Here is a 23,586-nt window from a genome sequence, read left to right on the forward strand (position 1 = left end):
GTGTTTTGGAGGATGCACTTTGCCTGCACTCTGCGATGAGCTGCCAAGGGGATGCTGAGTTTTTTGGGACTCAGACTCACAAACCTCCCACTGCAGGGTGGAGCACATGGAGTGAAAGCAAACTGACTGTGCTTCATCCCTGTGAGACACAGAATCCTTTTTGGGCTCTTCAGTCTGCAGAAGGTGCAAAGGTGCCTCGTGTCGTGTTTGCTTGGTGGGCAGAGCCTGCCCACCCCTGGGGACAGCAGTGGGCAGAGGGCAGGAGAAGCACAGCTGGTCCTGCTGAGGAGTTCCCATCCCAACCCTTGCTCCATGCAGCAAAGAGCCCACCTGGAACTCTGGCTACAGCTCTGGTGCCTGCAACGTAAGGAGGAACTGTTGGAGCAAGCCCAGAGGAGGCCATGGAGCTGCTGAGGGCACTGGAGCAGCTTCCCTGTGGAGCAAGGCTGGGAGAGCTGGGGCTGTTCAAGCTGGAGAAGAGGAGGGTGTGTGGAGACCTCCCAGCACCTTCCCAGAGTGTGAAGGGGCTGCAGGGAAGCAGGAGAAGACTCTTTGTCAGGAATTCTTTGTCAGGGACAGGACAAGGGGGAACGGGATCAAACTGAAAGAGGGGAAATTTAGATTATATGTTAGGAAGAAATTGTTCCCTGTGAGGGTGGGCAGGCCTGGCACAGGTGCCCAGAGCAGCTGTGGCTGCCCCTGGATCCCTGGCAGTGCCCAAGGCCAGGTTGGACAGTGTCACTGTTGAGGCAGGATGGGAACAGGACTCCAATTCAGAAGGCTGGATGAAGTGAACTCCAGCTGATTTATTTCAAATGCATCGCTCTTTTACAGAGAGCATCGTGCAGACCAATTTCACTGGTCTTAAAGTGAAAACATCTCACATCATTGGTGCTCTGGGAATGATGCACGGTGGCAGAACAGATCTATAAACAATGGGAACAACAAGAGAGATACAGAATTATATACATTCCTTTGAAACCTTTCCCATGCCCAGCCTGGCAGAAACTCTCCTTTCTCTCTGACTGAACTGAGAATTCCCATAGGACGGGGCTTGGAGCAGTCTGGGACAGTGGAAAGTGCCTTGACCCCCATGGCAGGGGGTGAAAGGAGATGAGCTTTAAGGTCTCCTCCAACCCAAACCATTCAGTGATTCCCTGATCCCATGCTTGCCTCTGTGGCCACAGGTGGTGAAGCACAGGAGGAGGAGGAGCTGGAGGTGCTGTGCAGCCTGTGCTGGGTCTGACAGCCAACCTGTGCCTGGCACTGCCCAGCCTGAGGGTCCCGGTGCCCAGAGCCAGCTCCCAGGGCTACAGCTCATGTCCTTCACCATGGACTCGCTCTGCATCTGGAACCCAGGACATTTGGGAACAGGACATTTGGGAAGGTTCAAGCCTGCCCTGGGTGGGGACCAGGACCTCACCAAGGCTGGCACAAGGCCCCTGCTCCCAGCACGTGCTGCAGCTGTCAGGGACCTACCTGGGATTTGTCAGATGAAGTCCTTTCCTTTGATCCTTCTGTCAATACTGTCAGGGTTGCTTTCCCTTCCATTCCAGCACCTCAGGAATGATAACACAGATGTAGCAGAGTGTCCTCCCAGCCCTGCCGGGGCGTCTGTGGCCCTGTGCCGTGGGCACAGCTCAGGGTGCTGCCACAGGAGGATCCAGAGGTGGGGAGCAGACTCTCTCCACACACCCTGGCTGTGTGGGAGGCTGTGTCCTGGTGGGGCAGTGGGATGTTGGTGGATAATCCCCATTTCTGTGGCAGCCAGGCATGGCACCCACAGGGGGCTGTGCTCGAAGGGTTAACATCACCGAGGTGCTGCTGCTGAGGTTTGTTAAACCCCTTATTACATCCTGCAGCACTGCTAATTATGTGTTCATAAACCAAAATCAATTAACCAGGGCTCTCCCTGCTCCTGCCTCTTCACATCCCTCTCCATCATTAGCCTGAAGTCTGGGAATGCCTGCCTTGGTCCTGCCCCCCTGCCCTGCAAACCCTGCCCCCAAAGCTGTTCCAGAGCCTTTTGAGGACCCCACTGGTGCTCTTGGACTAAAACTGGGAGCTGCACACTCATCCTGCCCTGGCACACCACCCTGCCTTTGGGGCAGCTGCAGAGGAGGTGAAGGGCAGCCAATATCCTTCTTCAAATATAGAAAAAATTACCACAAGAAGGAAAGCAATAAATTCTTCCCTGTGTTCAAAGGCAAGGGATTTGCTTTGTAGGGAGAGAGATTTGGGTTATCTGCCTGGAATTTAAGGGTTTTTGAAGGGAGGTTAGGCACACAGGCAGGGTTTAGGGAGAGCTGACCCTGCCCTGGAGCTTCTTGAGACCTGGCTACTGAATTTTCCACTACTATTAATAACAGACCAAGGGTTCAGAGCAGGGGGCAGATCCTCCAGCCACACCATCCCTGCCTGGCCCAGGGTCCCAGGTTCTGACCCTCTGGGCTGGGCTGAACCCCTTTGTTGACCTGGATGTGTTCTTTCAGCACCTGAAGAGGCAGATAAAAGCAGAGAACAGCTAATTGCAAAGGCAGATAGTGACAGACAAGTGGGAATGGATTCAAACTGAAAGAGTTTAGTTTTTAGGCTGGATATTGGGAAGGTTTTTTATCTTGTGAGGGTGGGCAGCCCTGGCACAGGGTGCCCAGAGGAGCTGTAGCTGCCCCTGGATCCATGGAAGTGTCCAAGGCCAGGTTGGATGGAGCTTGCTCGGACAGTGGGAGGTGTCCCTGCCATGGCAGGGTTGGATTGAGATGGGCTTTAAGGTCCCTTGAACCCAAAGCACTCAGTGTCTCTGTGAGCCAGCCCCGATGGTGGATGGCAGGCTCAGCCCCCAGTCGCTCCCCTGGAGCAATTCCAGCTCCATGACAATTAGCCAACAGCTGGAATACCATTTAAGCACAGCTGCCATTATGCAAATTTAGAGATTAATAGGGATTAAAGTGGTTTGGAATGCCTCACAGTTCCTCATTAATGCTCTGGGCTCCCTAATAGCCAACTGCCCTCCATTCCCCAGATGGCTCCACGTGCCCAAGGCTGGAGATGGGTCACTGTGCCCTCCGTGGTGCCCCACAGCAGCCACCAGCCCTCGGAGAGAAGCAGAGGCAGCCCTGCAGAAGTGTAGGGAGGTGGCCAGAAAGCTGTCAAACATGTGGTTACTGCTTTGCATGGTTGCCCCTGAATTGGCAAGGCCACCTTTCAGTGGCTCCCTGCACTGCTGCCCCACAAACCTTCTCAGTGGAGGCCTCCAAAGGGCTCCAAATCCACCAAAGGTGACAGAGCTGGGGTTGCCCGCTGGGCTGCAGGGGGATGGACATCATGGCTGGCACTTTCCTTCAGAGAGGACAAACCACAGGCAGCTGCTGGCCCCAAAGCCCCCAGTGATGATCCCTTCCAGACCTTCTCCCAGGGCTGGAAACCTCCTCCCTGCGATTTCAGAGTCTCAGGGCCACTTACCTGCCACACACACAGAGAACGTACATGTCAGAAGCTCTCCCTGGGGGAAATCTTGTCTCCACACCATGATAACTCCAGGAAGGTTTTCATAATGTTCCATTTCCCCCCTTATTCTAATCATAGTGTATTTATTATGAAATTAATTACGTTGATATTGCAGAGCGAGAAGAGGCTGGGGCAGGTGAGGATGTGATGGGAGAAGAGAGAGGGTTGGAAAACTGAGGAGGACAAGGCAGAGGCCACATCCAGGATGTCCCCCAGAAAAAGGAGAGACTGCTTCAGCTCTACTTTTCATACATTTTATTATAAAGAAAGGTAAGATAAGCATTGTGAACCGAATGTACCAGGTGCTGCCAAAGCAGCGCCCTCAAACAAAATAAAAAATAAAAAAAACCCCAAAAATGCACCTTATGAGAAACTGTAATTATGATCTCTAATTGTTCATAAATAGACAAAAATCATTGTCAGCAATTTTTTAAATAGATGGACATATGGCTGGAAAAAAATAATAGTGCCATACAACATGGATATAAATTGTCCATTTCTTGCTGTACAAATAATAGAAACAAGTTTGGCAGGCTTTTTTTGTTGTTTTTTTATACACATCTCCCTTCTATGTATAACTAAAAAATGTGCTACAATTAATATAAAATGCTTTTACTATAAAGTAAACTACTAATTTCTTTCACAAAAAAATCTTAAAGATGTCTTTAGCACAGCTCTAAAACACTTATTAAACTACTTACAACTATCCAACAAATTATATTTTCATGATCTCTTTCACATTTGTCCCCTCATAGTTTGCCTTCTGCTCTTTCCCCCACCTACCTAGCAATAGTTTTTATTTCTTTTTGTAATTTTTTTTCGCCAGACCGTCCAAGGCCTTTGCATGTACAATATTCACACAAACTTCACATTTTCTTGCACAAAGTTTAGTGCTGTTAGCAAGTCAAAAGAGTGCATCCTCCTACTGAGCTGGCCTAATGCTGCAGGACACCAGACCTGGGTTTATGCTGCGTCTAAAAGCAGTTCACTAGGAAAATAGTCCATAGCTAAGCTGATGGCAAGCAGAAAAACGGTGTCCTTAGCTTAACTTCATTATTTTTTTGTTGGTTTTGCGCTTATTTTATTATTTTTATTTGAATTTTCTCTCTCTATTTATTTTTTTGTTCTTTGCGATTGACGAGGTGGGGTATTTTTGTTGTTTTTTTGTTTGTTTTTTTTTGGAAGGGGCTTCCACGGAAAGTAGACTTTTTCTTGATTTTTTTTTTTTTTTTTTTAGAGTTCCAAAAGAAAAGGAATAAAACAAAAAGAAAACTGCTCTTAGAGCCTGGAAACGAAGCCAGCGCCGAGGTGCGGCGGCGGCTGTCCCGCCCGGCCGACCCGCCCGTGCCTCCACGAGGGCTGCAGGATTGAGCCTCTCCAGTGTCCTTGTCTGAGCCTCCTCCCAGAGGGATGCTGAGCCTTAGGTGAGGTAGAGTGCCTTGTCCCTTGGCAGCATGCTGTAAGAGAAAGCAGAGCAGTGAGACAGCCGGGAAGGGGCTGGCACAGCTGGCACAGCTGGCGCACGCTTTGTGCCACGCCGTGGCTTTTGGGGTGATGCCGTTTGGGATTTTGCCTTTTTTTTTTTCTTTTATATTGATGCCTTAAGTTTTTAGTTTTTATATTTTCCAGACCCTGCACTAGTATGTAACTCTGAACTCCATGCAGTTTCTTCACATTTTGGTCAGACAAAACAATCGTTTTCCAGATGGGAACCAAAGGCAGCATTGCAGCCTCAGGCCCAAAAAAGTACAAACAAAAGTGAAATGTGAGGAGCAAACTGGGGGATTGTGACTTCATTACCCGAAGCTGTAATTGGACAATTAACCACTGATATGCAAATAGACCAAACAGAAAAACTCGTGAGTTTTATCTATCTTGGGTGTAGCTTTTACCAGGCTCTTGCACTGCCCAAGATGTATCCATTGAAGGCCTTCCATAAATACCTACTTTATTCTTTTAACTCTGTACAGCTCTCTTCTAGGCAGTCACTCCAAGGCATCAATATATTCTCTGTATTCTTTTCACATATATTTGTAGACTATTGTGTTAGTGGCTAGTTTTCCCAGTAGTTTTCCATGCCCATTCCCTAGGCAGAAAGACAAAACATATCCCAAAACCCCTGTCCTATCTTGGTTTTCCCTGGCAACCAAGGTGGAAAAACACCTCTTCAGAGACATTTTCATCAACAAAGTACCAGTCCCATGTGAGGGAGAGAAGACTTAGAAGGGGATTGATCCAGGGGTGGGAATTGCATCACCACTTGTGCTCCTAAGTGGTGCTTTTTGCCAATGATGCTAATTTACCAAACTTATAAAACTGTCTGCACCTCCATGGGGGTGGGCTTTTGTGGACATTTTTCCATAACTGCCCCTGAAGGCCTCCAACAAAGACCACCTTTCATATTACCTCCTATACTAATATTATCCCAAAAGTGTGTGCTGTTTCATGTACAGGTTGAAAAAAGGCATCAAGGGCACAAAACACAAGGAGGGCTGCACACAGAGGGACCAGAGCAGGACTTTTCATGTTGGAAAACCCCTCTAAGATCAAGTCCAACCATTGCCAAACCATGTCCCCAAGTGTCACATCCACGTGGCTTTTAAAGCCCTCCCAGAGATGGTGTCTCCACCACTGCTCTGGGAGGCCCTTCCAATGCCTGACCAGTCTTTCCCTGCAGAATTTTTTTTTCAAAATACCCAATCTAATCAGGGTACCAAATACCCTGATGCAACTTGAGCCTTTTTCATCTTGTCCTGTCCCTTGTTACCTGGGAGAAGAGCCCAACCCTCACCTGGTCACATCCTCTGTCAGGGGGTAGCCCTGACCTAACCCTAGGGGGGAACCCTAACTCCAACCCTGAATTTCAGGCTGTAGTTGTAGAGAGTAAGAAGGTTCCCCTGAGGCTGAGAGTTGGATGCAATTTTATTTCTTCCTGAATTTCACCTATAAGGGCTACAGCATCAGTTTCTTCCTCTGGCTTGGTGGGGCTGCAGGGCAGGGCCAGCTCTGGGGGTCCCTGCAGATCCCACCAGCAGGATTTTGGAATGCTCTAACTGGGATCAGCCCGGGGGCCACCATCCCCTGCTTCACCACACCTGAGGCTGAGCCAAGGTGGTTTAGTGAGTTAATTTTGGATCAAATGTGCTCATTCTCACACTACATAAGGAGAGCCCAAAGAGAGAGCCCAGACATTTTTTTTTTGGGACAAAGTAGAAAGAGAAGTGTCTGAAGTCCCTCTATCCTGGCTGATGATCTGTGGGAGTTTTGCTCTGAGATTCAGGACTTTCAGTGGAGTTCATCACCTGCACATACACGATGGAAACATCACCAGCTCCATAAAGACATCTTTGCCTTAAAAAGTGTTAAAAGTTAAAGTTAAAAGTCCTGGGAGGTTCTGGTGTGAGTGTGTTTGTGAGTGGAATAATAGGGAAGGAGCAGACAGCAAAGCAGGGTGGTGTTGATAGAGCTGTCTTCTGATAGAGTCAAAAACCCACCCTCTGCTAATCTCCACATGTTATAATCTGCATTTAAAATGCACAGTCTTCCCTCCTGCACTCAGAAAAGATTGAATGCCACTGAGCAGCAGCGAGGTATTCCAGTCCTAAAACTTCATTAATTTTACACCTTGTCCATGCATGCTACAGAGCATTTCCCAGTTCATTACGAAGTATTACCATAAATAATTGAATCCAAACTAAGTGCAGTTGTGATGGGTTATCTCTGCCTTTTTTATAGGGTTTGCTCATTTAGCTCCTGATTTGGAAAATTCTGCCCTTTGGAGAGGATAACTTCATTGCTGGAAGGAATTTGGGAGGTTATAAATGTCTGGATCTAGTAGCTGTACGTGGTTTTTTCTGCCTGGACAAGGTGTAATGGACACAGTGTCCCATCTTTTAGCCTAAATGAGAGTGGGAAGAGGGGGAAAACGTTGCTAAAGGATGTCAGTCAAAAAGAACCTAATCCATGCCTTGCAAATGAGAGGAAGGACGTGGAAAGATGAATCCAGCTCAGTGTTACCCCAAAAATACCTATGTGTGAGGGCACAAAGGTAAATCATAGACTGTTTTAGGATGGAAAAGACAAAACCCCTGGAGAAGGTGTGGAGATATTTGTAATCAGAAAACAAGGCAGAAAAAGCAAGGGAGGTGCTTTGAGGAGTTAAGATTGAATTAGAGATTAAGAAGGATTTGCACGTGATTGTAAACCAAGCTGCACCTCTGGTGGAGGTGAGGCAGCTCCCTTGGAGAAAATCACTGTAAAACAGAGGAATTCAGTGCCTGGGAAAGAGCAAGTGCCAGAATCAGGCTGTCAGGTGAGGGAGACAGGGGACTAGGAAAGGAGTTTGTGATGTGGTGGCAAAAAAGCATAGAAATTGCGTGCTGCAGTCGCTTGTGGGAAGTGATAGTCAAACACCAAGCAGGAGCTGAGAAATGCTCCCCATGTCTTCACTCACAATCCAGGACAGCTTGGGCTTCAGCCCAGACAGAGCCAGGAAAATTGGATGGAAGTCAGTAAGCAAACAGTCATTAAGAATAGGGAGAGCAGGAGGTAAGAAACATTGAAAACTCTCTCTCCAGTATGGCTGAGTTATGAATTAAGGAGTGGCTGCTCACAGGATCCCAGAATTTGAGGGAAGACGTGTGATTTGATGGATTTTAACTAGCAAGGATAGGCTGGGAAACAAAAATACCTACAGCAGTTCCCTTATTAGATAGAGAAGGACAGAGAGAAACACAACCTTGTCAGTTTTTCAGAAGTTATCTGGATGACAAACACAAAAGAAAACGAGGCTTGGGAGGTTTTACCCCAGCTAGCCCAGTGGCAACAGATGTTGGAAGCTAAAGAAATATCAAAGTTAGACATGAAATAAAATTCATAACCCAACAGGGCTGTGTGTGTGCTGGGGAGGTTGGGATGATCCTCTCTTCCAGGAGTCTGGGGCTCTACAGCTGAGTCACATCCCATCAAGGAACAATCTCTTTTCTTTCCAGCCAGATTTTGCTCCTCACAGTGCTGCTTTAATTGCAATTAAGCCAAATGCCCTTCTGAGGTTGAAATGGGCCATTATATGGTCCAGAGACTTCCCAAATATACCTAGGGCAGCACTGATGAACCAAACCCATGGAGACAACATCCCTTTATCACTACTGTGCCCGAGATCTGCTGAGGGCTGGACCCACCCAGCTAATGAAAAGGTGCTGTGGAGGAGCCCAGTGACAATTTTGCATGTCACTTGGAAATTAGTACGAAGTGCATTGGAGAAAGGAGAAGACTCAGGGAGATCATGGAATCCTAGAGTGGATTGGGTGGGAATGGGCTTCAAAGCTCATCTCATTCCCATGGGTACCTTCCACTGTCCCAGGCTGCTCCCAGCCCCATCCAGGCTGGCCTTGGGCACTGCCAGGGATCCAGGGGCAGCCACAGCTGCTCTGGGCACCTGTGCCAGGGCCTCTCTACCCTCACAGGGAGGAATTCCTTCCCAATATCCCATCTAACCCTGCCCTGGCAGTGGGAAGCCATTCCCCCTTGCCCCATCATTCCTTGCCCTGGTGAGGAAATCCAGATCATCTCTTTTCTTGGCTTGTGAGCAACCTTGAGACACAGGGAGCTGCAGATGTCTGTGACTGCTCCAGGTGATGCAGAGGGGGCACTGAGGCTGCAAATCCCAGGGCAGCAGAAGCAGGAGATGAGGGCACTACTGGCATACCAGGCTTTAGAATAAATGAGAACAATCCAGCTTTGGGCACTGGCTGCCAGCAGCTCCTGTGCCTTTAGTCACAGGAGATGGCTCCTTCCTCAGCAGACACTGTGATATTTTCAGTGCATGCACTAAGCACTTTCTGCAGGACTGATCTCTATCCATCCGAGTTCCTTGCTATAATCTACTCTAATAATTATCTGGAAGTCTCTGCATAATCTGTCTGGGTTTAGAATGACTTCTTTTTTTCCAGGAAGCTGTGATAAACCCATGAAATTTGATATTTCTGCTGTGACAAAGGCATGAAATGCATGAGCTTTGATCATGAATTGCATGGGCCCTCTGCTTATAGTGTGGCACTCCAGCCAGATGTCACAGAGCTTGTTTTAGCAACCCAGGACTCAGTCCCCACTGCTATGGGAACATTTCACCTGTTTCTAGAGTGCCTTGGGCTTTCTTCATGGGACCCAGGCAGTGGGATTTGCAGAGGGAATCAAATGTTTTCCCAGCTGATCCCTTAAGAAGTGATGCTTATTCCTAGGGGATGCTTATTTCTAGGATGCTTATTTCTGCCCAGCACCTCTGGAAATCGGGATCCATGTGCCACACCCTCCAAGCACCTTCAGCATTTTACCCACGACACGTGAAGTGACTTTTACAGTCAGGTCCTGGTCATGTTCCTTCTTCCAGGCTGTCTGCAGAGACTTCAGGAAGGAGCATGCAAAGGTCAGACCTATCCATGTCCCTCAGCCCCTCGGGCAGGCAGACAGCAGGGATATTTAAATGGATCAGGCAGTTATTTATTGCCCTGGAAGAAATAAATGTCTGTACACTCTGTGCCCAGCCCAGCAGTTGTGAGTGCTCTGCTGGCACAGGCAGGAGCTGTGCTCTGAAAAGCCTGGGAGCTGGTTGCTATTTCTGGTCAAAGCTCCGTGTTCCAGCACTTGAAGGAAATCAATGCTCAACCATATCCAGCCTCCTTCCCAACCTGTTCCCACAGACAACCCCAGGAATGTTCTAGAGAGCACAACAGAGCCTCCAAACCATTAGAGCTGAGCCTAGAGCAGTGGGCTGGGCAGAGGTTGGAAATGGCTTCCACACACTCCTCGTTCCCCAGCTTTAAGACTACCCTGATATTTCATTTATTGAGGATTCTCAGCAGCATTAAAGGGACCTTCACACTGGCACATTCATGCCAGAGCCTGTAGGGCATCAGGGGAAGATGTGTGTAGATGTCAGCAGGGCTTTCCTGCATGGTGCAGGGGGATGGAGCATTTGCACACTAACCCCAGGAATGGTAAGGGTTCTGCTGGTGGAGACAATTACAGGAGGCTGTGGCCTCAGTGATAAGAGCAATTGCTTTAGCAACAGAAGAACATTGCTCATCAGAGAATCATCTGGGTTGGAAGGGAGCTTAAAGCCCATCTCAATCCACCCCCTGCCATGGGCAGGGACACCTCCCACTGTCCCAGGCTGCTCCAAGCCCCATCCAACCTGATCTTGGACACTTCCATGGATCCAGGGGCAGCCACAGCTTTTCTAGACACCCTGTGCCAGGGCCTCCCCACCCTCACAGGGAACAATTTCTTCCTCATATATAATCTAAATTTCTTCTCTTTCAGTTTAAAGCCATTCCCCCTTGTCCTATAACTACCTGCCTTTGCAATTAGTTGCTCTCCAACTTTTTAATAAGACTCTTTAAGTACTGGAAAGCCACCTTGGACATGGCTGCTCTCAAACCTCCAGGAACTCTGCTGGGGGGACTGCTCCAGAAAGAAATGTGTCTAACCCTTCCATGGAATGGAAATAAATAAAAAAATGGGAAAACAAAATACAACTTTTCATGTCCAATGAAGAATTTATCCACGCTTTTTAAGCTACCTTCTTCCATAGCATCACTTCAGAGAGCCTACAGAGATGAGGGAGCCTTGAGCTTCCCTGAGCACAACTGGCTGTACATTTTAGGGCAGACATGGAGCTGTTGGGCCCTGCCCCAGCCCAGATGTGCACTAGCAATGAGCTGTTTTGTCTACTGGCCTGCAGTGGTTGACCCCACACTCCCTGCTGGGGTAGTCGTTGTCCCACTCGGTGCTGCCGGGGGGGTTTGATGCACCAGGGGAGCGGGGTCCAACACTGTTCTGAAACTCAGACGAAATATGGGAGAAGTCCTGCAGGGTGGAGAGGAAAAGGAGGGTTACAGGAGCATACAAAGCAGGAGAACTGCAGATTTAATAATAGCACATAATCACATTTACAGGTGTTGTCCCCAAAACCTGTTCAGTTCAGAGCACAGGAGAGCCCCAGGGACAAGAGGAAGGTCCCAGCCCAGACATGGTGTCAGTGCAGCAGCACATCTGATATCCCTTTTCCCTGCTCTTTTTGTCAGGACCCTCCTCCTCAGGGGTAGGAGTTGCTGTGGAGGGCACACAGCCACAAAAGCCTTTGGGATTTTTGCAGTCTGGCCACCAAAGCCAGCATCCAGTGCAGTGCTGAGTTCCCCACCCCAGTGCTCAGGAACAAGGGACAGCCACACAAACAACACTGTCCCCATGAGCTGCCACCACTGGCAATTCTGCAAGGACACTGAGGAGCTGCTTTAGCTGAAAGCTGATCAGTTTTTCCCATTTTTTGGGGTGGGTTTAATTAAATTGATATCCATTAGGCAATGTATATAAACCAGATTCATGACAGTTACCTGGCAAATAACATGATTTTTTTCCAAAATACCCAAATTAGGGCAATGAGGGGGTATTTTTTATTTTTAATATTTTATTCACAAACTTTGTGAAATGAAGTTTCACAAAATGCTGCCCTCGGCAACAACTCCCACCCCAATGAGTGAGTGTGAGGATCCTCTATAACACTATAATCAAATTACAGAAGCCACTCTGGCTGTGCAGAGCTAAAGCCCAACCCCTGTGCTGGAGAAGTCAGGATTGTTCAGGTTGCAGAAGACCTCCAAGATCACCGAGTGCAGCCTTTAGCCCAGCACTGCCACCCCACCACCAAAGCCTGTCCCCAAGTGCCACATCTACACATTTGTTGAATGCTTCCTGGAATGGTGACTCCACCACTTCTCTGGGCAGCTGTTCCACTGCCTGATAACCCTTTCAACAAAGACATTTTCTTTAATTTTCAATCTAAACATTCACTGCACAACTCGAGGCTATTTCTTCTTGTCCTATCCCTGTTCCCTGGAGCAGAGCCCGACCCTGCCGGCTGTCCCCTCCTGTCAGAAGTTGTGCAGAGCCACAAGGACACTGAGGGGCTGCTTTAACTGAAAGCTGATCAGTTTCCCCCATTTTTTGGGGTGGGTTTAATTAAATTTATATCCATTAGGCAATGTATATAAACCAGATTCACGATAGTTACCTGGCAAATAACATTTTTTCCAAAATACCCAAATTAGGGCAATGTGGGGGAGGGGGTGTGCAGAGACACAAGGTGTTGCAGAATTTCTGAGAGAGAGGGCATGATTTATGTCTGGAGTGAGAATTGAGCTACCAACTCAGACCAGGTCCCTGATAAGTGCCTTGGTGGGGCCTAAGAGCCTTTGACACAGTAAGAATTCAGTTGTGGCGCAGTTAGAAATTATGTTAAGGTTACTACAAAGTAATGAGCTGAGTGTGAATTAGGGTAGAGCTGCATTGTGAAAAGCCTGACCACCTTAAGACAAAGACAAACAATGTTAGCTTGCCAATGAGAGTGCCTTTGTAAACTGTGAACTATGTAGAAGTGTATATAGACTGCCACCTTCTCACTAATAAATGGAGAACGTTGCATTAACCATATTGGTTCGAAGTGCGTTCTGTCCTGTCCAGCTTTCCTGTCTTTCGAGGACCCTGAGTTGGACAAGGTCCCCCCTGAACCTCGTTTCCTCCAGGCTGAGCCCCTCTCCCATGTCCCTCAGCCCCTCCTGGTGCTCCATTCCCATCTCTGGGAGGATTCCCTCGAGGAGCGCCCGGGGTGCCCGGAGCACTGACCTGCTGTCCGGGCGGCGAGGCGTTGATGGGGGGCTGTACCTGTAGTGCCATGGGGGGGGACAGGAGGGGCTGCTGGGGGACCTGCTGCATGCTGAGGGGCTGGGGCAGGAGCGAGCTCTGCGCGTGGTGCAGGGACAGCTGCTGGTGGAGCGGGGGGCTGATCTGGAAGGAGGGCGGCGGGGAGGCACTGAGGCTGGGCAGCAGGGGCTTGGAGGGCAGGGTCCGGGCCAGCCCGGCGTGGGGGTGCCCACGGTAGCTCTGCAGCTCCGACGGGGACAGGAAGGAACCCAGGCCGGGGTAGGGAGAGGATGCCTGCGGAGGCATGGGGTACATGGGCTGCTTGGGGGGGATCATCTTGGAAGGGGGGTTGCTCTGGGTGCTTTTCGTCTCCCCCTGGTCGGCAGAGCTCTGTGGGGAAACAGAGAGGAAGGTGGTGAGGAAGGAAAAGAGGAAATGTCAATATGCATCCCAAGATACCCAGCGGTGCAGCTGAGCTCCCCATGCATCCTGCTGCTCTCCCACCTGCCAGTGCGGGACCTCCCAGCACTGCAGCAGCTGGGTGCAGCATCCAGAGCTGGAAAACTAAAGCCCAGTAACTCAATGGTGCCTTTGGCAGAGCCTGGAGCATCACAGGGAACAAACCTGATACCTCAGGATTTAGCTTTTATATTTTTCAGATTCTGAGCTGCTTCAGTGTGTGATTCTGAGCTTCATATGAGGGGATGCTGAGCTCTCTGCACAGAGCAGGGAGACAAAACAATTCCTGCTCCAGCTGGGCACCAAGGACAAATGATCCAAACCTCAGCCCAGGAGCACAAACACTGTGGGCTGGAGAGAGAAAAACAAGCAGGATGGGACTGCCTGGGCTAAAGCTGGAATGGGACAATGAACTCCAAGGTGCCAATGGAGCAGAACTGATCCCAGGGAGAGCCCCTGGGAGCGCTCGTGCATTTTGGGACCATTTTGGTTCATCTTGGGTGCAGCCCTGGCTGGGCTCTGGTGCTGCCCAAGGTGGATCCATTGATGGCTTTTAATAAATCCCTGCTTTGTTCTTTAGCTCTGTCTGATCTCTGTTCTAGGGCAGCCTGCACAAGGCATCAAACCAGTGCAGAGGCAAACTGCCCACCAGCAGCTCAGTGCTGTGGGTGGCTGACAAACCCCTCCTGCTTCCAACAGAGTACAAATGGGTCTATAAACCCCCTGCTTTCCCCATTCTGTGCATCCCAGCAGCCCTGGTGGGTCTATAATGCATGGGACAATCATGACATCATTTTGGCAGGAAGGAGAGAAGGACAAAGGGGAATTTTCTGGGTTGGACAATGAGGGTTTTGTCCTGTGACAGGCTCTGTAATGATAGTCCTGATCCTTTCTCACCCAGCAGCCAGGACCACACTGTGTTGCTTTGCTCAAAACAAAGTTTTGCAGAAGAGCAATTGGAGCAATTGGGAGAAACCAAAGCCATAGAGCAGATGCCTCTATAACTTCCACGCCTTCTGCCCCACACTGCTGAGAGGAACATTCATGACAAGACCCTCAGAGGCTTCCAGAAGAACCAACAAGAGTTTTAAATCCCCAGCAAGTCCTTCCCATCCTGTTTTTCTGTCTTTGCTTCTGTTCTGTTGAGAAATTGGCAGCTACTGGTCTGCACAGGGGCTCTGAGCCTTTCCAGCTCACCATCAGCACACAGATCCTGCAGGTGAGGGGTGGTTGGGGAGGTCACTTTATTTCCCAGGGCAGGTGAATATGATGATCAGGCTCTGAGGATGTGGTGTAGTACCAAGGAGTAGCTTTGAAGGGGGACCATTCCCCCTTCCCAAGGGCAGCATTACTGCTGAGCCAGGAAGATTTTGAGCTCCACAGGAGCCACCCCAAACTCCCAGGCAGTGAATGCTGAGTCCCCTCTCTAGAGGGAGGAGGGCAAGCTGTGAGGTCCCTTGGGATAGGCATCCACATCTAGGAGTGCTTTGCTCACAAGTGTGGTCTTGCAGCACTGGGAGTTCCTCTCTGGGCCTGAAATGCCCTGGGATTTCACTATTAGACACTGGAATGGCCCTGGGTTTGGCCTGGCCGCAGTGTGGTGAGCACCCATGTGCTCACATCTCATCGACCCACAGTTATGGGGTTGATAAACTCCATAAAACTCCCTAAAAACTCCCCAAAACTTCCTAAAACTCTGGTCTAGGCTGATCATGTACAGGAGAAGCAACCCCTGGGGTCCTGAGCAGGCAGGACAGCCCAAGTGCATGGAGCAGGGTGCAGCAGCATGCTGGTACAGTGAGCCCAGTACTGGGTGTCACCTTCCCCTGGGCCAGTCCCTGGTGCCACCTTGTCCTCCTGACTCCTTTGCTGCACTCACACCCCAAAAGTGGGCAAGGAAAAGTGGGGACAGGCAGCAGGGACCCCTTCACCCCACACAGGGACACTGATGAAACCTCCCTGCTGCTGAACCCATCCAAAGTGGGGTCGTGTTGCAGGGCTCTCAAGGCAGATGACAGCCCAGTTCCTGCCCTAACCGTGCTGCAAAGCCCCTCTTTCAGCCCCTTGGGAAGGTGGTAATGCTGGTATCAGTTCTGATATCCCAATTACACAGCATTTCTGATAAATGTGCTCCTCCCTGGAGGCTCGTGAGTTGTAACCTGCCCGTGAGTGTGGCTGTACCTTGGAGACGAGGCTGGCCCGGTACGCAGCCAGGGCTTTCAGGTACTCCTTCTTGGCAGCTTCTGTTTTCCTCTTGTATGCCTGGAAGGACCAAGGGATGGAAAATTATTAGTAAAGAGAACAGGAGGCTGCTGGGCTTGGCTGCATCCCACCTGCTCAGTGGGAACCCCCTTCAGTAGGGCTCTGTGCATGAAAAACTCAATTCTGCTGCAGAGAAATTTATGCCAATCCAAGAAAATGATTGGATTGAACCATGCTGGGATTTTTGATCTGATCCCATGCTGGGATCTCTGGTCAGAGTGGTCTGTGTGTTTAGACAGGTATTTGTAAGAGACACAGTCTGATTTGATAAAGTGAGCACAGTGAAATCCGTTCCCAACAGGAAGCCAAGTAGAGAGTGATCCAGGCTCTTGGAAGAGCAAGACAAAAGCCCAAATCCTCAAATGACAGGACTGTCTTTAAAGTTCCTTCTAACTCAATCCATTCTATGATTCTGTGATTATGACCAGCTTAAAAACATGTGAGACAGTCAGAATCCCTAAATTATCCATTTGTCTTCTCAATTTTTCCAATATTAATCTTCAAAATCGCAGCTCTTCCCTGCAGTCTGGACAGGTGGGAACTGCTTCCTGATCTTATAAAAGCTGAGATTTTTGCCTCATGTTATGACTTGGTGAGCTGGAGCTTGCAGGGAAGCAGCAAGTACCAGGAGAGTTTGCTTCCCTAAGAAAAAATAAAAGATTTGGAAGAGTGAATTATGGTTTATTTTTCCATCTTTCCCCATAATGAGAGATGCCTCTTGATCATGTCAGTGCTGCTCCCCTTCCTTCATGGATCCTGGTCCTCCACATGGAGGTGAAGACCTCCAATGGTGTGATCCAGTCTGCCCCCAGCAGTGAGTCCCCATGGAATTACACAGATTAAACTGAATAAAAAAGGAGTATTTTAAAACGGAATAAAAATTTCAGAATAAAGGCAGGAACTCCCAGGAAAAATACCCACCAACCCTCTTCTCCACTGGAAACCCAAAGCCTTCCTCAAGTGACACACTGAAAGTTGATTTCAATTAGAACAGATTTGCATGTATTTAATTCAGCTTTAAAACAGCTTTCAGGAATTGAAACTCTGAAGCCTGGTGGGCACATTCTCTGTCCAGGATGATTTGGGTTGGATATGGAGAAAAATTTCTTCATGGAAAAGGTTGCCCACCTCTGGAACAGGTTGTCCAGGGAGGTGGTGGAGTCACCATTCCTGGAGGTGTATAAAAGACCTATGGATGTAGCACCTGGGGACGTGGTGGCCATGGCAGTGCTGGGCTGACAGTTGGACAGGATGATCCTAAAGGTATTTTCCAACCAAAACAATCCCCCAGTTCTATGATTTAGCTTATTTCCCCTGCAAATTTCCATGGCCATGGCAGACTTCCTCCCAACACTGACCTCTGAAGAAGAGTAACCTTCCAGCAGTTGAACTGAATGTGAGTTTTAAATCAGTACAGATAAATTCTATTAAAAATGGATTGAAAGCCTTATTTTCATTGCTAAATCACAGCGAGTCCTGTAATGAAACGTTTTGACTCAACACACTGGAGGTCTCAGACGGCAATTTTCTGAAATGGAGCATTTCTCTACGTTTGTCTTTGGCTTTATGGCATTCAGGAAATATTATATTTGCTCCATTCAGAACAAAATTACTTTTCAAAATGTCAGCCTGAAGAAGAGTTTGCCTGTGAAAAGTAACTATTTCTTCAAACAGTATCAGTTCCCTTAATAAAAGCTATTACCTTTCTCTACAATCTTCAGATCTTTTATTATAGAATCAAAGAGTGGTTTGGGTTGGAAGGGACCTTAAAGCTCCTCAAGTTCCATCCTCCTGCCATGGCCAGGGACACCTTCTACTGGAGCAGGTCTGTGCCCATCACAGTACCACAGAATTTATTGTGTTCATCAGCAGAGCTGGTGGATGCTCTTAAATGTGGTACCTGATGCTCTCACAACAATGAAATAAGAATTCCTGTATCTCAGTGTTTAAAAGAGGCCACAGCTGGATGCTGTTCTATGGAGAATATATTTAATTATTTTTTCTCTATAACAGCAAAATCCAAGAGTGATTTTACCTTTTTTTTTCTTTTTTTTTTTTTCTTTTTTTTTTTTTTTTTTTCCCAGGATGGTGGAAAAACAAAGTATTCAGAGCTATGCAGAGATAAATTTAATTATTAGCGAGACTTGCCTGGAGAAAAACCTGCAATTTCTGGACAGTGAGAGGACAGGTAATTGAAACTTCCTAATAGTAAATGCAAATAAATAAATAACCAATAAAGTCTGTGCCTGTCTTCATCTCCATCACTTGTTTTTCCTGCTAACCTGTTGTTTTTTATGCCACTCTTCATCTGTTCTTGTCTCTTTTAGAGCTCTCCTATTGGGATGTGCTGCTGGGTGAGGTCTAGAGCAGGACTGGGCGGGGCAGCCAGTGGCTCATTCTGCTGAAGGGAGGGGAGTAAATAATTATTTATAAGGGAGGGGGGATTGCTCCAGGCAGGAGCCTCTGTGCTCCCTGGGCCAGCCCTGGCTCAAGCCTGGCCACCATCAGGGCTGCCAGGAAAGGTGATGGGGGAAGCTCAGGGATTGTGATCTCTGATGTTCCTCTGGGAAGCGCAGGGATTGTGCTCTCTGATATTTCTTTGCTGAGCTGGAAGTTCTGGAAGATTCCTGATGCATTATCTGGGTTTCAGCCATAGAATCTGTTGTGGTTTGACACAGAAAAAGAATTTTTCCAGAAGGAAGAGGTGAATTTGGATCTTGACCAATTGAAGGTGGACACGCCTCTGAGAACACAGAGGGGTTAAAATCAGAATTCCCAGGGGAACTCGCTCTCTTTGGTTCTGTGCAGTGCAGCCTCTCCCCTGCCCGGCCGTGGCTGGGTGGGGAGGGGAAGGCCCATGGCCTGACTGAGGTGGGCCCAAGAGTGGAGGGACTGGAACCCCCTGCAGATGGAAGGGTGGAGAAAAAATGTGGGATGTCTCCATTCCCCCCAGAGTGTCCCGAGAGAGAGAGAGAGATAAAGAGACAGCAGCAGTTTTTATCAGCAGTTCACTGTGGGGAAGGAGAAGAGCCGGGGGGCTGCAAGGTGCCCAGCTGCCTGTGGGAGCCGGAGCCTGGGCCCAGAGCCATCCTGGGAATCAGGACTTTTAACCTTCCTGAGAAATGAAAGCTTTGTGAAATTTCACTCCTCCTCGGTTTGAAAGAGAGGAAGAGAGACAGCTTGGACCTGGGATGTTAGAAGGAGGAATTCTAGATGGGAGGGGATGATGGAGTGGCTTTTGGCTGGACTTTTTCCTTGGTAGCCACAGACTGAATAAATCTCCTCCAAGAGAGAGACTGTATTTTAGGAGGATGTCAGTGAGTCAAGAGACCTGCTTCAGCTGGGAAAAGACAGAAGTGGAGTGAGCAGAGAAAAGGTTAGGGGGTTTTGTGGTGGTTCCCCCTGTCCTCAAAGAAGAAGAAAAGAAGATCTCTGTTCTTGGACCCTCAGCCCCAGGGGAAAATGGGGGGTACTGTGGTCCCAAAATGAAAAACTGAACTGTTGTTTTTTCCCTCTTGGCAGGGCATCCTTGAAAGGGAAAATCCTAAAAGCAGTCTGTCCATCCATGCATTGGTGGTGAGAGCACTGTGCATGGAAAGGAGAAGGGTCACCATGGCAAACTTTTCTCCGGGCGGTGCCATGTGTGACATGGAAACACAGGATGTGCAGCTGTGTTTCTTGGGGGGTCTGTGGCACAGGAGAGACTCTGTTCCCTCGATGGACTGAGGATTGATTGTCTGGAGGGTGGAAACCTGATTGGGGTCCAGATTGTGTCTCACTGTGGTTTGTTGGAGTTGGGTGGTGAGAGGAGGAATGCTTGGCAAGGTTTTCATTTTGATCTTTGTGTGTGTTTTTTTTTCCTTTTTTTTCCTTTTATAGAAGTAGCTTAATAAAGTTTTTTCCCTGTTATTAAGCTTGGATCTGCTTTGCTCTGTTCTCGATTGCATTTCACAGCATTCAATTGAGAGATTGCATTTTCATGGGGGCACTGGCATTGTACCAGTGTCAAACCATGACAGAATCCCAGAAGGGTTTGAGTTGAAGGCACCATTTTGATCCACCCCTGCCATGACAGGGACACCTTCCACCATCCCAGGGTGCTCCCAGCCCCATCCAGCCTGGCCTTGGGCACTGCCAGGGATCCAGGGGCAGCCACAGCTGCTCTGGGTGACCTGTGTCACCACCCTCATTTTAAAGAGCCATCCCTAAGGGTCTCCTCTTGGGAGTTTTGCAGTCCTGCCCTGCACCCACACAGGGCTCCATCAAGGACACTGAGCTGCCTGTTCCCAGGGAATCACCACGCTGACGTGGGATCTGAGCAAAGCTCCATGCAAATCTTCTGTGTAAAGGCAGCTCTAGTGCAGCATTTATAACCTTCAAAATTTTAATTTAAACATTGACAAAACCACGTTACTTTCTAATTAAATCCCATTTTCTCCCAGGGATTTTAATTTTGAAGTAATTTATCAGATTTAAGTATCCTCAAAACATTTTGCATGTTTTTCTCCCTAACCTGTCATGCCCACTGATTTATTTTCCTTATTCATTAGCAGGAGGATTCATTAGTTATTAAGTGAGTGGGTGGGTTGGAGGGAGAGGGGGGAGGAAATAAAAATGGTTAGTGATTACGAAAACAAAAAAATCAGAACTGTAAGAAGCATATGTCAGGATCGTAATCCTGACACCTCTGTGTCTCAGCAAAGCAGCCAGTAATTGTACCATAATGAAATGTTCTTGTTTGATAACAAGTTAATTAGGGAAGACAATTATTGCAAACCCCGCTGACGCCCACGAGCGGCTCCGTGTCGCGCAGGCGCCGAGCGACAGCCGGAGCTGGTATCTGTAACCTCTGCATCCCAGCCCTCCTGCTCCAGCAGCAACCCTGCTTCCCAGGCCTGGGGAACCAGGGGAACAACTCCAACTCCTCCCCAAAAAATCGAGGGGTGCACTGACCCCACGTGGGAGCATCTCTGCTGCAATCCCAGGTGGAATTTGGGGTGGTAGAACATCAGGAGAGGAGAGATGGGAAGTGCAGGAAAGGGCTCCAGGAGGAAAGCTCGGGGGGAAGGCCAAGAGGAGCCACCACGATGTAGCAAAGGAGGCACAGGGTGATCCTCTGCATGTAGGAAAGGAGGCAAAATAGGCTTAAATTGCACCAAGGGAAATGTTGGGTAAGCACTGGGAAGCCTCGGGAGCAGAAAGGATAATTAAGCACGGGAAGACATTGCCTGGGGAGATGTGTAATCTCCACCACTGAGGGTTTAAGAACAGATTAGGAACACACCCATCAGGAATGGCTTAAGTAGAGATGATCCTGACTTCAGGCATTGGTATGGTCTGGTTGACCTCTTAAGTCTCTCCTTGCCCTTCTTTCTATGATTCCATGACTGGCTTTTTTCTTCTCCCAAATGTGTAAATTTGGTTTTTATTCTGCTTGTAAGTCTGCGGGGTTTTTCTTGTAACTATTATACACCTTCCTCCAAGATATGTCTTCAGATCACTATAACTTACAGTTTATTCACAAGGTGTCTCAAAGCACATCCTCCCTGCCACATTTCCCTTTCTCTCCACACATCCTTACCACAGCCACTGGAAAGGCAAATAGGAAACATGGACAGGTTGTCCTTATTCCTTCCCAAATCCTGCTTTCCTCCTTGCATCCCCCTCTGTGTCCTCTTCTAGGGCAAGACTTATTCTGTCCCTCCCACCATTGAAACCAACTAAGCCAAGCTACACTTCCAGAAAAAAGCTTGTGGTCTGGATTTTAAGTCAACAACCCTGAGGATACCGCCAGGGAAGACCCTGGCTGTGGGAACTATTAGCATGGTTTCAGGAGAGCTCCTGCTTTATCCTGGTGGAGACACAGTGCTGTGAAGCAATTCCTTTGGAGAATGAATGGAAGAGCCTGCAGTGAAGCAGGAATTGCCACTGGTTAAAGCATCCTGAGAGATTCCTGCTCTCCACTGCCTCGACTTCATGGGGTGGAAGTCATTCCTTGCTCCATGTGAGGGCACAAGCTTATTCCCAGGACAATCCATTGAAAATTCCAAAGGGGACAGGAGGGTGACAAATCCAAACCCTAACCTCCAACAAAAGACATGCACCATTCACCTTCCAAAACTTCTGATCTTGCTCTCCAAGAAGAAAAGTATAACTCGTGGAGCTGTTAAAAGCAGATCTGACCTTCCACATCCTCCCCATCATTACCCTGCTCTCCACCAGACCTCTCCTGAAGCCTTGCTTCGGATTGGTGCTTTGATCCCTCTCTGGTGCATGGCTTTCCTTGATGCCCAGAAGATGCTGAAACCTCCTTCCAGGCCAGGGCAACTGCCTGGACCCTTCTAGGGCTTCACTGCCAGGGCTTTGGGCTGCAGGAGGAAAGTGCATCCTGCTGTGCTCCAGCGCTGGCAGCTTGGAACAAAGCTGGAATTGGGCAATTTGTAGCATGGCTGTTCCTGTGGGATATCTCCCCTCTGGTGGCTCTTCCATAAAACAACTTCACAGCTGGCCCACGATGCCTCTGTCCCACCACAGACCCTGCAGGTCCTGTCAGCAGCAGATGGATCAGGTTCAATGAGTAGATGGATCTGATTAAATGGGTGACCTACTACTTTCCTGCTAAGCAGCTAATTCTGCTGGGTAATTTGTTCCTGGAGTGTGACTTGATCCCCGGAGCTGTGTTGTTCTCCAGGCTGTACATTTGTGTCAGAAAATCCCATTTGTGTTTGGCCATGGAGTCTCTCAGCATTACTGAGCTGTTCCTGGTGAAGCACGAGCAAGAACTCATCTCTGGTACCTTTGTGTCCCAGACTCAAAAACTCAACTGCAAATGCTGGGTTTGCCCAATCTCTGCTCATTTCAGATGGGAAGCTCTGGGTTAGCCTGGGGATTACCCAGCAGATTGCTTGGGAGCTCCTTGATTCCTCTGCTCTCAGTTCCCTATGGAAACACCTGCCCAGGGCTTTGACTTTGTGGCTGGATTTGCTGACAAAAAGAAGCTGGTTCCAGAGATTCCTGCAGCTGCCACCTTGGCATTGATCTCCGTGGTCTCCACCATTGCTTGGCTCCAATCCAACGTCCTCTTCACCAAAACACTGCAGGGAACAGGGAGGTGCTTGGAGAGGGAATAGCAGAAATTGGCAGGGGAGAGTGAATCCCACCAGTGACTTCTCTGGAGAGTCTCCATGTCGCTGTCGAGGCAGGATGGGAATGAAGAGACTCTGATCAGAAGGCTGTGAGAGTAAAACTCTGGTTTATTCAAAATACATTGCTCTTTTATACAGAGCTTCGTGAGGACCAACTCCATTGGTTCTGAAGTGAAAATAACCCACAGCATTGGTGCAAAGTGCTTGATGCACAGTGATAGAACTTAACTATAAACAATGTGAACAACAAGAGAGATAAAGAATTATTTACATTCTTCTCCAGCTCTTTCCCAGGCTTCTGCCTGGCTAGAAACTCAGTTTCTCTCTTTGACTGAATCTGAGACCCACATCTCCAGGCTTATCATCCCCCTGAGGGAGGGCAGTCACCAGGGCTGATGCCACCTGCTCTGGAGCAGGTCTGGCCCCTGGTGGCCCTGTGGAAACAGAGGAGGGGCTGTGTGTGGCACAGACTGGGACCGGGCTGTCCGTGCCAGGGGAAAATCCTCCCAGGGAA

General features: G+C 48.7%; 1 protein-coding gene across 1 annotated transcript in view; it reads right to left on the reverse strand.

Annotated features, from left to right (window-relative positions):
* Positions 1–3,745: 3,745 nt before the first annotated feature.
* Positions 3,746–23,586, reverse strand: part of TOX2 (TOX high mobility group box family member 2) — a 161,029-nt gene continuing 141,188 nt past the window's right edge. The window contains exons 6-9 of the mRNA XM_021546355.3: positions 15,847–15,927; positions 13,189–13,596; positions 11,243–11,373; positions 3,746–4,964 (exon numbers count right to left, since the gene is read on the reverse strand). Of these exons, the coding sequence (XP_021402030.2) occupies positions 4,928–4,964; positions 11,243–11,373; positions 13,189–13,596; positions 15,847–15,927 (657 nt within the window). The 3' untranslated portion in view covers positions 3,746–4,927. The remainder of the gene's footprint in view (positions 4,965–11,242; positions 11,374–13,188; positions 13,597–15,846; positions 15,928–23,586) is intronic.

The sequence above is a fragment of the Lonchura striata genome, chromosome 20 (genome assembly GCF_050655825.1).
Source record: "Lonchura striata isolate lonStrDom1 chromosome 20, ASM5065582v1, whole genome shotgun sequence".
In the NCBI taxonomy this organism is placed as follows: Eukaryota; Metazoa; Chordata; class Aves; order Passeriformes; family Estrildidae; genus Lonchura; species Lonchura striata.